Source organism: Coregonus lavaretus (genome assembly GCF_964263955.1).
Source record: "Coregonus lavaretus genome assembly, chromosome: 32".
NCBI lineage: Eukaryota > Metazoa > Chordata > Actinopteri > Salmoniformes > Salmonidae > Coregonus > Coregonus lavaretus.
Window position 1 is genome coordinate 3,836,161 of NC_140019.1, and position 15,803 is coordinate 3,851,963.

The window sequence follows — 15,803 nt, forward strand, 5'->3', positions numbered from 1 at the left end:
CCCATTTAACGCTGTCTGTCATTGTTGCACTGGGTTTAGGCTACATGTGAGTTTCAGTCTGGTGCTGTGGAAAAGTTTTGAGGCTAAAATTCTTTCCTCCTTAATCATATGGCCCACTTACTTTAAACCAACACAGAGAGTGTGTGTTTGGTTACCCATTTAAGTGGTGCAGATCAGAACCTGAAATTCCCCCTATTCCCCTCTCTCTTTTCCAACCTCAGTAACAAGCATGGAAAGAGTGATGAACATGTGCAGCACTAGCAGTTTGGTGCACTGGCTAGCCAGCCTGACCCTGACCTTGACCCTGCTAGGGAGTGTCCATCCCATGCCTGTGACCGTAGACCCGGTGTGCACGGCGGACGCCACTGCCAAGTACAGCCTGACATTTTCAGGAAAGTGGAGCCAGACCGTCTTCCCCAAGCAGCACCCCATCTATCGCACCCCTGCCCAGTGGTCCCCACTCATTGGTAAGTCAAATACTCTTATTAGCTTGTGCTCCTGCAGAGGTGATGTAACTCCCCTTGTGTTCCTATACTGTAATAGATTCCTATAGTCATGAATAAAACATGGTATGACAAAAAACTATACACTCTTAGAAAAATGGTTCCAAAAGGTCCCCATAGGAGAACCCTTTTTGCTTCCAGTTAGAACACTTTAGGGTTCATGTAGAAGAAAGGGTTCTACATGGAACCCAAAAGGGATCTACCTTCAACCAAAAAGTGTTCTTCAAAGGGTTATCCTATGGGGACAGCCAAAGTACCCTTTAAGGTTCTAAATAGCACCTTTTTGTCTAAAAGTGTAGACATCTGGTAAATGTATGGTGGTAGACGTACACCTGGTTAATGTATGGTAGGAGACATACATTGCAGATTTCCCCTTTCCCCTACAATTTAAAACCCTTTGAGCACATGGAAAAGTGCTATATGAATCCAATTAATTGCCATTACTATTAGGTTACAGTGTGCCTGACACGTAGACCCATCAAAAATACTGTACATTCTGAGCAGCCAATTAAGAGCTAGACAAACATGAGGAAAGAATGTAATATATTGCAATGTGTGATTCCTCCATTCCAGGGGTGACCCACAGTTCAGACTATCATCTGGCAGCGAAATGAGTTTGCCAGCAACGGGGTAAGGGAGTTAGTTCTCTGAGAAGGGTGAGGCCTGAACTCTGATGAAGGAGGTGGAGGCGGCTGGGGAAAACATCCAGAGTGTCTACAGGCTGTTCTCCACTCCAGCCGTGGCTGGGGGAACGGGCCAGATGACCTCAGAGTTCGATGTCTTCGCAAGGCACTCTTTCGTAAGTTTCTCAACCTTCACACAGAATTCAATATCTATCTAAAATACATCTCACAATATCTATCTAATATACCTTTCTCAATGTCTATCTATCTAATATTCATTTCTCAATGTGCACCTGTTTACTTGAAGAACCTTTCTCAAGGTTTGTCTTTTCGAGACTATGCCAGAAATTAAGTATACTGGCATAGAGAGATTACTCTTACATCTCTCATATGGAGAGTCTGCATTTGGGACCAGTTACAGTTTCTTATTATTGCCCTCCAGTTATCCAATAAAAGACGCATAACTATGTCAGCAAAGAAAACTCTTACTGTTGGAACGCTGTGTTGGAACTTTAGTTGAGGAAAGCTCTGGAAAGACAAGAGCAAGGATTAATGCAGTGTAGATTGAGATTGCTGATCTTTCAACTTTCTGCACCAAATTTGGACTCCTAGAAACGTCAACATAACCCATACTACTCCTCTCTCTCTCCCCAGCTGTCCTTCGTAGTGAGGATAGTTCCCAGCCCAGACTGGTTCCTGGGAGTGGACAGCTTTAACCTTAGTGAGGGAGACCATTGGAAGGAGAGCATTACACTGGAGCTGTACCCATATGATGCAGGCACTGACAGTAGCTTCACCTTTTCCTCTCCCAACTTTGAGACCATTCCTCAGGCCAAAGTCACAGAGGTAAATCTAAAAGAACCCATGGTTCATCATCATGTTGGTACTGTATGATAGTGATACTATCAGCTTCGGTAATCAATACCAGAAGTGATTTTGACAACTCAACTTGATTTTGTCCTTTCCAGATAACATCATCTTCTCCAAGCCATCCTGCCAACTCCTTCTATTACCCCCGTCTGAAGAATCTGCCCCCCATGGGCAAGGTCACCCTGACAAAGATCAAGAGCAACCAGATCTTCAGCCTAACCATGGAGCCCACCCAGTTCAACCAGACTGGCAAGTAAGAAACAAATAAAGTGAAAATGCATAACTAATATCTATTGGATATCTTCCAATCCTACCCCTCTGTCATCTGGCAAAACATAAAGAGGAAATCGGAGGAAATCTGTAGGAAATCAGATCCATTGTGCAACAGCATTGAGATGGAGTCAGCAAGAGCTGCTCCTCTGAGCCCATGGGAGTGTTTGTAATGGAACCAAAATAAGATGTCAAATAAGATGTCAACTCCAGCCTTGCTTTTATTTCCATCTTCCATCCTTGTGCTTTTCTAATTATCCTAAAAGCCTAAATCTGTGATAAATATCAACATTTTACAAGGTCATTGTCAGAATGCGACGTGAATGCGGTAGGCGAAGTCAAACGCAGGACACCGAGCTACTGGAAACGATACTTTACTAACAAAGTAACCAGAATACAAAACAACCTCCAAACAGGGAGGGGAATACCCGCACACTAGCAACTGCCGACAATGACGAGAACAATCACACACAACACACAATGAACGACAGAGGGTTAAATAGGGAATACAATACAACATAATAGGAAACAGGTGTACACAATCAAGACAAAACAAGTCAAACACAGAAACATAGATCGGTGGCAGCTAGTACTCCGGGGACGACGAACGCCGAAGCCTGCCCGAGCAAGGAGGAGGAGCAGCCTCGGCTGATTCCGTGACAGTACTCCCCACCCTAGACGCGCGGCCCCAGCCGTGCGCCGACCCCGGCCTCGGGGACGGCCAGGAGGACGCGGAGCAGAGCGAGTCGGATGTCGACGGTGGAAGTCCCTCAACATGGAGGGATCTAGGATGTCCTTCCTGGGGACCCAGCACCGTTCCTCCGGACCGTACCCCTCCCACAGAGATACTGCAGGCCCCCCATCCGATGCCTCGAATCCAAGATGGAACGGACTGAGTACGCCGGAGCCCCCTCGATGTCCAACGGGGGCGGAGGAGCCTCTCGTACCTCACTCTCCTGGAGTGGACCAGCCACTACCGGCCTGAGGAGAGACACATGGAACGAGGGGTTAATGCAGTAATTAATGGGCAGTTGTAACCTATAGCATACCTCGTTCAATCTCCTCAGGACTTTAAATGGCCCCACAAACCGCCGACCCAGATTCCGGCAGGGCAGGCGAAGGGGCAGGTTTCGGGGTGAGAGCCAGACCCGATCTCCCGGTGCATACACCGGAGCCTCACTGCGGTGGCGATCGGCGCTCGCCTTTTGCCGCCTGATAACCCGCTGCAGATGGACATGCGCAGCGTTCCAAGTTTCTTCCGAGCGCCGAAACCACTCGTCCACCGCAGGGGCTTCGGTCTGGCTCTGATGCCAAGGTGCCAGAACCGGCTGATAACCTAGCACACACTGGAAAGGCGTAAGGTTAGTGGACGAATGGCGGAGTGAGTTTTGGGCTATCTCTGCCCAGGGAATATATCCCGACCACTCCTCTTGCCGGTCCTGGCAATAAGACCTCAGAAACCTACTCACATCCTGGTTCACTCTCTCCACCTGCCCATTACTCTCGGGGTGAAAACCTGAGGTAAGGCTAATCGAGACCCCCAGACGTTCCATAAACGCCCTCCAGACTCTAGAGGTGAACTGGGGACCCCGATCAGACACTATATCCTCAGGCACCCCATAGTGCAGGAAGACGTGTGTAAACAGGGCCTCAGCAGTTTGTAGGGCAGTAGGGAGACCTGGCAGGGGAATGAGACGGCAGGCTTTAGAAAACCGATCCACAACGACCAAGATCGTAGTGTTCCCCTGGGAGGGGGGAGGGTCCGTGACAAAATCCACCGATAGGTGACACCACGGCCGTTGTGGAACGGGTAGGGGTTGTAACTTCCCCCTGGGCAGGTGTCTAGGTGCCTTACACCGGGCGCACACCGAGCAGGAGGAAACATAAACCCTCACGTCCTTCGCTAAAGTTGGCCACCAGTACTTCCCACTAAGGCAGTGCACTGTCCGACCAATACCCGGATGACCAGAGGAGGGTGACGTGTGAGCCCAGTATATCAAACGATCGCGAACCTCGAGCGGCACGTACCTCCGACCCTCTGGACACTGTGGAGGAGTAGGATCGGAACGTAACGCCCGCTCGATTTCCGCATCAACCTCCCACACCACCGGTGCCACCAGACAAGACTCCGGGAGTATGGGAGTGGGCTCAATGGACCTTTCCTCTGTGTCATATAGTCGGGACAGGGCGTCTGCCTTAGCGTTTTGGGACCCTGGTCTATATGTGAGCTTAAATACAAAGCGGGAGAGACACATAGACCACCTTGCCTGGCGAGGGTTCAGCCTCCTCGCTGCCCGGATGTACTCCAGGTTACGATGGTCAGTCAGAATGAGAAAAGGGTGTTTAGCCCCCTCAAGCCAATGTCTCCACACCTTCAGGGCCTGAACCACAGCTAGCAGCTCCCTGTCCCACACGTCATAATTGCGCTCCGCCGGACTGAGCTTCTTAGAATAGAAAGCACAGGGGCGGAGTTTCGGTAGCGTACCCGAGCGCTGAGACAGCACAGCGCCGATCCCAGCCTCGGAAGCGTCCACCTCCACCTGGAATGCCAAAGAGGGATCCGGATGCGCCAGCACCGGAGCCGAGGTAAACAGGTCCTTCAGACGTTTAAATGCCCTGTCCGCCTCAGCTGACCACTGCAGGCGCACCGGACCCCCCTTTAGCAGAGAGGTAATGGGAGCTGCTACCTGTCCAAAGCCCCGGATAAACCTCCGGTAGTAATTGGCAAAACCCAAGAAGCGCTGCACCTCCTTTACCGTGGTGGGAGTCTGCCAATTACGCACAGCAGAAACGCGGTCAATCTCCATCTCTACCCCTGACGCGGACAACCGATGTCCCAGGAAAGAGATGGACTCCTGGAAGAACAGACATTTCTCCGCCTTCGCATACAGGTCATGCTCCAACAGTCTACCAAGCACTCGACGCACCAGGGACACATGCTTGGCTCGTGTAGCGGAGTATATTAGAATGTCATCAATATATACCACAACACCCTGTCCATGCAAGTCCCGGAAAATCTCGTCCACAAATGATTGGAAGACTGAAGGAGCATTCATTAAACCGTATGGCATGACGAGGTACTCATAGTGACCCGAGGTGGTACTGAATGCTGTCTTCCACTCATCTCCCTCCCTAATGCGCACCAGGTTGTACGCACTCCTGAGATCCAATATTGTAAAGAATCGCGCCCCGTGTAATGACTCTGTCATACTAGCAATCAGAGGGAGAGGATAGCTGTATTTAATGGTGATCTGATTTAGACCACGGTAATCAATACACGGGCGTAACCCCCCATCCTTCTTCTTCACAAAAAAGAAACTTGAGGACGCAGGGGAAGTGGACGGCCGTATGTAACCCTGTCTCAGAGATTCGGTGACGTAGGTCTCCATAGCGGCCGTCTCCTCCTGAGACAGAGGATACACGTGACTACGTGGAAGCGCAGCGCCTACTTGGAGGTCTATCGCACAATCCCCCTGTCGATGAGGTGGTAATTGAGTCGCCTTCTTCTTACTGAAGGCGAGTGCCAAATCGGCATACTCAGGTGGAATGTGCAAGGTGGGAACTTGGTTCGGGCTTTCCACCGTCGTTGCCCCTACAGAAACGCCTACACACCGCCCAGTACACTGATCAGACCATCCCTTGAGAGCTCTCTGCTGCCATGAAATGTTGGGGTCATGAGATGTTAACCAGGGAAGCCCCAACACCACGGGAAACGCAGGAGAATCAATCAAATACAAACGTAATATCTCCTCATGACCCTCCTGCGTTTTCATCCGGAGAGGCGGCGTGACCTCCCTAATCAATCCTGACCCCAAAGGGCGGCTATCTAGGGCATGAATAGGGAAGGGCACATCAACAGGTACGATAGGAATCCCTAACTTATAGGTGAACTGGCGATCGATAAAATTCCCAGCTGCGCCTGAATCTACTAGCAACTTATACTGGGAGTGAGGAGAAACCTCGGGAAACACCACTTTAATACACATATGATCAACAGAGAGCTCTGGGTTAGTTGGGTGCCTACTCACCTGGAATGACTCATCAGTGCTTTGCCCACTGCCTCGATTCCTAGGAGACCCTCACAGCACCGACCAGCAGTGTGTCCTCTGCGGCCACAGTTGGTGCAGGGGACGGCCTCCCTCCTGGTCTCCCTAGCACCAGCACCCCCGAGCTCCATAGGGGTCGGCTCGGAAGTGCTGGGGGATGGAATGGACGGCCCCGAATCCGGACGTCCGCGGGTAGCCAACAGGGTATCCAGGCGAATCGACATGTCCACCAGTTGATCAAAGCTGAGGTTGGTGTCCCTGCAGGCCAATTTCCGACGCACGTCCTCCCTCAGGCTACATCTATAGTGGTCGATGAGGGCCCTCTCATTCCATCCCGTGTTGGCAGCCAGCGTCCGGAAGTCCAGTGCGAACTCCTGCGCGCTCCTCCTCCCCTGTCTAAGGTGGAATAGACGCTCACCCGCCATCCAGACTTAAACCGCAGTATAGCCACATTAGCCAGGAATGTACCGCTATGTAAGAGCTTTCGATACACAAAAGCATACACCTTCCTAATATTGAGTTGCAGCCCCCCCCCCCCCCCCGTCAATATTTTGTCTTGCCCATTCACCCTCTGAATTGCACACATACACAATCCATGTCCAATTGTATCAAGACTTAAAAATCCTTCTTTAACTTGTTTCCTCCCCTTCATCAACACTTATTGCAGAGGATTTAACAAGTGGCATCAATAAGGGATCATAGCTTCCACAAGGATTTACTTGGACAGTCTATGTCATGGAAAGAGCAGGTGTTCTTGATGTTTTGTATACTCAGTGTATATTTAATAGAGTTTCCTTAAATGTTATAATTTACTTTGGCATGTACATAGAAATTAATTGGGATTGGGAAACCTTATAAATTCTACACAATTTTAAAATATAATGTTTTCTCCAGTATTACAGCTATATTCTACATAACACTTGGAAATATTATATAAATATTTTGTCTTTTTTTCAGCAAATTAACTTCAAGTTTTTGTATCAGCCAATAGATCAAGTCTTCCCCTTTCATATGAAATGGTGTTGGGTGGCTTAGCTGAATCAGTCCTTTTAACCTATGCCTGAGGGCATATCCGTGCGTGGCATGCTATAACTCTAACAGACCACCACACAGACAGAGGGGCCCTAGAGCTTGACTGGAGGAAGGCTCACTGAAATCATATCACCCCTTACTGCTTGTTGCATGCTCAAGTGTTACAGGTCTCTTGTATCTGGTCTCTTGCAATTCAAGTGTTTGCTAAAATAATGTCTTAATGGATATTGCTAACAGAGGTGTCCTTCCCACTAGATTCCACTCCTCTGGACTGCGAGGTGTCTGTATGGTCACCCTGGGGCCTGTGCAAAGGCAAATGCGGAGACTCAGATGTGCGCAACAGAACGCGCTACATCCACCTACAACCAGCTAACAATGGGGTAGTCTGCCCCCCACTGGAAGAGGAGAAGAAATGCATCCCTGACAACTGCTTATGACTCGCCGGCAAGGGTAAGAAACAGAAAAGAAGAGGCCATGCAAGACGACTAAGACGACAAAAGATGCGTCCGTCATCTCCACTGGAGAAGCCCAAGCTGTAAAGATGGACCCTTTTCTCTCTGGGCCTCCTAGCGCATTCACTGGGAACAGCGGAGGGTGGTGAAGGGAGGAATGCTCATAGTAATGGCTGGAATAGATGGAATGGTATCAAACACTTGGAAACCATGTTTTTGATGCCGTTCCATTAACCCCATTCCGGAAATTACTATGAGCATGTCCTTCAATTTAAAGTGGCACCAGCCACCACTGACTGGGAAAGATTTATAAATGGGTCACAGACAGGCAATTATTGTGAAGCCAGAGGAATGAAGAGGTTGTCTTGAAACTATGCCCATAGGCCTAGTTCATCCTTGAAGTTGATGTTCCCCTACGTCATTGGGTTATCTGAGGTAGCTAGTCATTAGTGTGCAAATGGAGAATTTGCACATTAAGTTATATATGATAAGGCAGTCAACCCCAAGAGTTGCCAAAACAGAGAACAGGGAAATAATGGTGCTTCAATGGATCCATTACTTGCAATAGACGAGATTGGAGTTCAGAATTGCATTGTAAGATGCAGTTCAATTACAAGTACTTCCTAAACATTGTGCAGTGTGCTAAAAGTGCATTGAAGTGTTTACAGATAAAGCATTGTTTTCCATGATGATTTATTTACAGTTTTTCGACCTGTACTGTACAGTATTAAGCAGTAGAAATCTCATACTCGATTGTGCCATTGAGGTAATCAGAGAGAAGTTGCTAAATTAGTTTGTGTCTGTATGTAAGTCCAAAAAACTGTAAATACATGTAAGCCTGTCACGGAATCAGCCGAGGCTGCTCCTCCTCCTTGCTCGGGCAGGCTTCGGCGTTCGTCGTCCCCAGAGTACTAGCTGCCACCGATCTATGTTTCGGTGTTTGACTTGTTTTGTCCTGATTGTGTACACCTGTTCCCCATTATGTTGTATTGTATTCCCTATTTAACCCTCTGTCGTTCATTGTGTGTTGTGTGTTATTGTATTCGTCATCGGCAGTGTTTCGTGTGCGGGTTGTTTATCCTCCTTATGTGGAGATTGTTTTTCTTCTCTGGTTACTTTTGAGTAAAGTACATTTCCAGTAAGCTCTGTGTCCTGCGTTTGACTTCGCCTACCGCATTTCACCGTCGCACTCTGATAAAGCCTATTGTAATTGTATTTCTGATTGATGTAAAGCTAAAATATAACATACAATCAACAAAATAAATCATGCATACACCACAGCATAAAATAGGGCTATGAAACACACCGATCTCAAAGGAATGTCCCTGTCATGAAAAGCTTTGTTACTCATTGACATCATTTTCAATCTATGTCAAAGCTTTCATAAGTCATACCTTACATACACTACCAGTCAAAAGATTGGATACACCTACTCATTCAAAGGTTTTTCTTTATTTTTAAATTTTTTTACATTGTAGAATAATAGTGAAGATATCAAAAACGAAATAACACATATGGAATTGTGTAGTAAACAAATCAAAATATATTTCATATTTGAGATTCTTCAAATAGCCACCGTTTGCCTTGATGACACCTTTGCACACTCTTGGCATTCTCTCAACCATCTTCATGAGGTAGTCACCTGGAATGCATTTCAATTAATAGGTGTGCCTTGAAGATAGCCCTATTTGGTAAAAGACCAAGTCCATATTATGGCAAGAACAGCTCAAATAAGCAAAGAGAAACGACAGTCCATCATTACTTTAAAACATGAAGTTCAGTCAATACGGAAAATTTCAAGCACTTTGAACGTTTCTTCAAGTGCAGTCGTAAAAACCATCAAGTGCTATGATGAAACTGGCACTCTTGAGGACCGCCACAGGAATGGAAGACCCAGAGTTACCTCTGCTGCAGAGGATAAGTTCATTAGCATTACCAGCCTCAGAAATTGCAGCCCACATAAATGCTTCACAGAGTTCACGTCATAGACACATCTCAACATCAATTGTTCAGAGGGGACTGTGTAAATCAGGCCTTCATGGTCGGATTGCTGCAAAGAAACCACTACTAAAGGACACCAATAATAAGAAGAGACCTGCTTGGACCAAGAAACATGAGCAATGGACATTAGACCGGTGGAAATGTGTCCTTTGATCTGGAGTCCAAATTTGAGATTTTTGGTTCCAACCACCATGTCTTTTTGAGACGCGGTGTGGGTGAACGGATGATCTCTGCATGTGTATTTCCCACCGTAAAGCATGGAGGAGGAGGTGTTATGGTCTGGGGGTGCTTTGCTGGTGACACTGTCTGTGATTTATTTAGAATTCAAGACACACTTAACCAGCATGGCTACCACAGCATTCTGCAGCGATACGCCATCCCATCTGGTTTGGGCTTAGTGGGACTATCATTTGTTTTTCAACAGGACAATGACCCAACACACCTCCAGGCTGTGTAAGGGCTATTTTACCAAGAAGGAGAGTGATGGAGTGCTGCATCAGATAACCTGGCCTCCACAATCCCCCGACCTCAACCCAATTGAGATGGTTTGGGATGAGTCTGACCGCAGAGTGAAGGAAAAGCAGCCAACAAGTGCTCAGCATATGTGGGAATTCCTTCAAGACTGTTGGAAAAGCATTCCAGGTGAAGATGGTTGAGAGAATGCCAAGAGTGTGCAAAGCTGTCATCAAGGCAAAGGGTCGTTACTTTGAAGAACCTCAAATTTAAAATATATTTTGATTTGTTTAACACATTTTTGGTTACCACATGATTCCATATGTGTTATTTCATAGTTTTGATGTCTTCACTATTATTCTACGATGTAGAAAACAGTAGAAATAAAGAAAAACCCTTGAATGAGTAGGTGTGTCCAAACTTTTGACTTGTACTGTATCAAGCCATGTCCCATGATAAGATATGACAAACTGTCTTACAATGTAGCACAAATTAGCTATTTCCTATAAAACCCCTAAGATACAGTTAGCTCCTGAGTGGCGCAGTGGTCTAAGGCACTGCATCGCAGTGCAAAACTGTGCCACTAGATCCTGGTTCGAATCCAGGCTCTGTCGCAGCCGGCCGCGACCGGGAGACTCATGGGCGGCGCACAATTGGCCCAGCGTCGTCCAGGGTAGGGGAGGGAATGGCCGGCAGGGATGTAGCTCAGTTGATAGAGCATGGTGTTTGCAACGCCAGGGTTGTGGGTTCGATTCCCACAGGGGGCCAGTATAAAATAAATAAAAATATGTAAGTCGCTCTGGATAAGAGCGTCTGCTAAATGACTAAAATGTAAATGTAAATACAGAAAACCAGAGAAATAAACTGATTGCAGAAATAGCAATAGCAATCATAGCCTACATCTGGGCCATTGGTGGCTTCCGCTTCATATATGTTCCTGGTTGTTTCTCAAATTGGTCTTAATTCAAACCAATGACAACTGATTGAAAATTACTGGGAAAAGTAACAGGAAAAAGAGAAAGACAGGTTCTTGGCTTTTGATGGATGACAGTCTTTGCAGATGTTTGCGAGTAGGTTTCATGATGGTACAGTGAACAGTAGTTAATAAGTGAACTATTTAATGTTTCTTTATCAATACATGTAGGCTTCTACTACTGGCCAGGCTTATCAGTTTCTCTGTTGGCCTTGGGTACCCCCTCAAACTCACAGTTTGGATGGTCAGTCGCAGCAACAGCAGGTGTCAGTTTCTCACACCAGAGTTGTCGCCTGCACACGAACAACCATAAGGCTCATTATATACATTTAAGTTTGTCACATCTTGTATGTCAAAATGAATGTGAGAGGCATTGGGCTGTGGATGCTGTGTTACCTGGCGCTGACGGCTGCTATGTACTTTGATCTGGGTGAGCAGGAGGAGAAATGCCTTATCGAGGAGATTCCAGGCGACATGCTGGTCACAGGTGAGTTCTATGGGCAGTTGGAAAGGAGGACACTGTTCTGCATTAATTTCACTGTGCTGTATCTCAGCCACCTTTTTAGAAAAACACAAAAAAAGTTAAATGGGTTAGCAGAGATCATTTGATATTCCAGTAGTATTTACATCTGGAGAGGTTCAGGCTTAATTTGCTAAATCGTCTCTACTGTTTATGTAATAATGGTATACCCCCAAGCAATCTAAAGCACACTGAGATGTAATAAAACACTTAGAATATTGCCTTATACTGTCTGTGGTATGTGTTTTTCTCAGGTTATTTTCTTTTGGAGAATTGGGACGCAAAACAGAACCTTAACCATAACTCCCCTCATCTTGGCCTCACTATCACCGTGCGAGATCCAAACCACGATGTACGTAGGCTTATAGAGCAGTTTACTACCCAGCCCACTCCCTAAACACAAACATATGTTTGCTTGTCCTGATTACATAAAACCATTCCTTAAACAGAGAGAACATACTCTTAATCTTTTTCTCCTCTTTGGTTCCAGATATTGATGAAAAAAAGATATGGCAGATTTGGAAAATTCACATTCACATCCCACGCCTCTGGCCCGCATTGGTTGTGCATGCAGTCCAACTCAACAAGGTTTTCTGTTTTCGCCGGTGAAAGGCTGGTGAGTTCATCCACACTTATACTTTGAATGCACTGAGTCTGCTGGACTGTGTTGCTGCTCCATAACCATTACTGAACAATGTTCTGATATCTCCATCGCAGAGGATTCATTTTGATGTGCAGATGGGAGAGCACTCCATTGACCCCAGTGTTGAGAGGCACAAAGACACAGTCCAGACCATGGAGTACAGCCTGGAGCATCTGAGGGACCAGATCCTATACATCACCAGGCAGCAAGACTTCCAGAGGGTAAACCCTACAGTCTTGTCAACAATGCAAACTATCACACACATAGGAAATAATCACAAACACACTTTTTATGAAAGAGTCATTTTCAAAATGTCAAGTTTCAGAACAAAGCGGACTAATATTTTGATCAGAACTACAGTTCTACAGTACAATACATTGTTTGATGAAGACAACAAATATTACATTGAGCTACTAGGCCTGTCCTATTCAACTAAGAACAGTCCAGAATGAACTATCCACCACCACTTTTTTTTTGTTCACAGGAAAGAGAGGAGACTTTCCGTCAGATCAGTGAAGAAACCAATGGGAAAGTTTTGTGGTGGGCTGTTGTGCAGACTTCCGTTCTACTGTCAGTTGGATTTTGGCAAATCAAAAGACTGAAAGACTTTCTGATTGCAAAGAAGTTGGTTTGATAAGCTTGGCTTTAGGGACGGATTTATGTCTTGCAGTACAATGCAAAGTGGCCACTAGAGTCTGCTTTTCCAAAACTAGACTTAGATCAGTGCTGATGCATCTATTTTACTGTACATTCTTCTTGAGACAATGTATGGATTAATAAAATGTGTTTTGTTTCATTTTACACACCTATGCTATTTTGTATTATTATTACTTGACTGTAATTTCTATGAATTATAACAGACATTATTTTTTATGGAGATAGATTTCTATCAGGATTTTGTAAATATATAAGTAGTGAGTCACAAACAAAAGAGTTGTTGTGCAAATACAGAATTCAACTTTCAAATACAAATCATAGTCTGTAATTATGCACATATAGTTTCACAAACATATGTCATGATCCGAAAGCAAATGAGTCATCATTAACAAAAACTAATTATGATGAGCAAATAAACGTTTTTTTTCTGGTTAACACAGGATAATTAAGAAACATATTTCTTAATTTACAAACACAACAGTGGTCAAATAGGTTTTTGTGAATATGACATAATTTGTGACTCCACAGATCACATTTGCATCTTACATAAATGTGACTTGCATTACATTTGTGAGTTGTGAGAAAGCAAAGGAGTGGAGGAAAGGAAGAAAAAGGATCAAGGAACGGAAGATAGGAAAGGAAGATAAGAAAGGGAGATAGGAAAGGATAGGATGAAAGGGAGCTAGGAAAGGATAGGATGAAAGGGAGCTAGGAAAGGATAGGATGAAAGGGAGTTAGGAAAGGATAGGATGAAAGGTAGGTAGGAAAGGATAGGATGAAAGGGAGCTAGGAAATAAACACACACATAAGTGATGCCACTCACAAAATTCAGTCGCATCACTTATTTTGTGAGTTGCTTTCCTAGCTCCCTTTCATCCTATCCTTTCTTAGCTCCCTTTCATCCTATCCTTTCCTAGCTCCCTTTCAACCTATCCTTTCCTAGCTCCCTTTCAGCCTATCCTTTCCTAGCTCCCTTTCATCCTATCCTTCCCTATCTTCCTTTCCATGGTCTTTCCTATCTTCCATTCCTTCTTTCCCAGCTTCTGTTCCTTGATCCTTTTCCGTCCTTTCCTCCACTCCTTTGCTTTCCTAGCTCTCTTTCCTCCTATCCTTTCCAAATTGTATTTCATTTCCTCCTATCCTAGCTTTCTTTCCTCATTTTCTTGCAGCCTTCCTTCACTATCTTCCTTTCCTCTCCTCCTTTTCTAGATCCCTTTCCTCATTTCCTAGCTTTCTTTCCTAATTTCCTTGTTCCCTTTCTTACCCTAACTTCCTTTCCTAGTTTCCTTTCCTAGCTTCCTTTTCTAGACATCTTTCTTTCTTCCTTTCCTCCCCTCCTTCCTAGCTCCCTGACCTCCAATCATTTCCTATCTACAGTGCCATGCAAAAGTATTCATCCCCCTTGGCATTTTTCCTATTTTGTTACACTACAACCTGTAAATTAAATGGATTTTTATTTGGATATCATGTAATGGACATACACAAAATAGTCCAAATTGGTGAAGTGAAATTTAAAAAATTACTTAAGTGGACACACAAACACAGAGTGAAGTGGCAAAAGTAAGGTATGGGTGACTGTTTGTATCTTTCAGTCCTGGCCTGTGAAATATAGAGCATGTGTATACTATGGGTGACCTTCCTTACACCTGTCCTTGGCAGGCAGGTAACCAGTCTCTGAAGGGGGACTTGAAAGGGGACACTGCAAAGTCCAGGCATAGGTTTTCTTTGCTCATGAAGTGAGGGCAGTGATAATAAGTTTAATGCACCCATGATCCTTGTATCCTGGGTATGCCGTGCCGAGGATGAGTCATCTTCTTAATGCTAAGTGCCAAACAGAGAGGCATCAGGTCACATTTTTTAGAGTCTTTGGTTGGTATGACTCGACCAAGGATCGAACACCCACCCTTCAGGGCCACTGATTTGCTGCTACTGTTATAGTGACTGTCATAGTAGCAATAGTAGTGATGTAGAATGCCCAAAGTCACTATTGTAGTAGGAGGAAAGGAAGCTGGGAAAAGTGGAAGGGGATCTAGAAATGGAGAGGAAAGGAAGCTAGGGAAGGAAAGGGAGTAAGGGAAGGAGGAAAGGAAGCTAAGAAAGGGATCTAGGAAAGGAGGAGAGTAAAGGAAGCTAGGGAAGGAAAGGGAACAAGGAAAAAAGGAAAGGAAGCTATGATAGGAGGAAAAGAAAGAGAATTAGGAAAGTAAAGGAGGAAAAAGAGCTAGCATAGCAAAGGAAGGAGGAAATGAAGGAAAGGGATCAAGGAAAGGAAGCAAGGAAAGGAGGAATGGAAGAAAGGAAGCTAGGAAAGGAGAAAAGGAAACGTAGCTAGGTCATGATAGAAGGAAAGGGAGCTAGGAAAGCAAAGGAGAGGAGGAAAGGAAGGAAAGGAAGCAAGGAAAGGAAGCAAGGCAAGGAGGAATGGAAGAAAGGAAGCTAGGAAAGGAGAAAATGAAATGTAGCTAGGACATGATAGAAGGAAAGGGAGCTAGGAAAGCAAAGGAGGAGAGGAAAGGAAGGAAATAGAGCAAGGAAAGGAAGTTAGAAAATGAGGAAAGAAAAGGAAACTAGGAAAGGAGAAGAGGAAAGGAAGTTAGGGATAGAAAGGTAACAAAGAAATTAGGAAAGAAAGCTAAGAAATGTGGAAAGGGATCTAGAAAAAGGAGATGAGGAATAGAAGCTAGGGAAAGATGAATGAAAGATGGGAAAGACCAAGGAAAGGAAGCTAGGAAAGGAGGAAAGGTAGCTAGGAAAGTATAG

At 45.3% G+C, this 15,803-nt stretch overlaps 1 protein-coding gene and 1 pseudogene across 2 annotated transcripts; both read left to right on the forward strand.

Annotated features, from left to right (window-relative positions):
- The first annotated feature begins 229 nt into the window (after positions 1–229).
- Positions 230–7,781, forward strand: LOC311107948 (spondin-2-like; annotated as a pseudogene). The gene is made up of 5 exons: positions 230–467; positions 1,077–1,302; positions 1,781–1,972; positions 2,095–2,249; positions 7,580–7,781. The product of its transcript is annotated as a spondin-2-like (transcript).
- Positions 7,782–11,495: 3,714 nt separating this feature from the next.
- Positions 11,496–13,120, forward strand: LOC311107949 (transmembrane emp24 domain-containing protein 11-like). Its single transcript, XM_084150572.1, has 5 exons — positions 11,496–11,710; positions 11,998–12,095; positions 12,234–12,359; positions 12,461–12,607; positions 12,871–13,120. Exons 1-5 carry the CDS (start codon positions 11,581–11,583, stop codon positions 13,018–13,020), a joined length of 651 nt encoding a protein of 216 aa, XP_084006698.1. The 5' UTR covers positions 11,496–11,580; the 3' UTR covers positions 13,021–13,120.
- Positions 13,121–15,803: the final 2,683 nt, after the last annotated feature.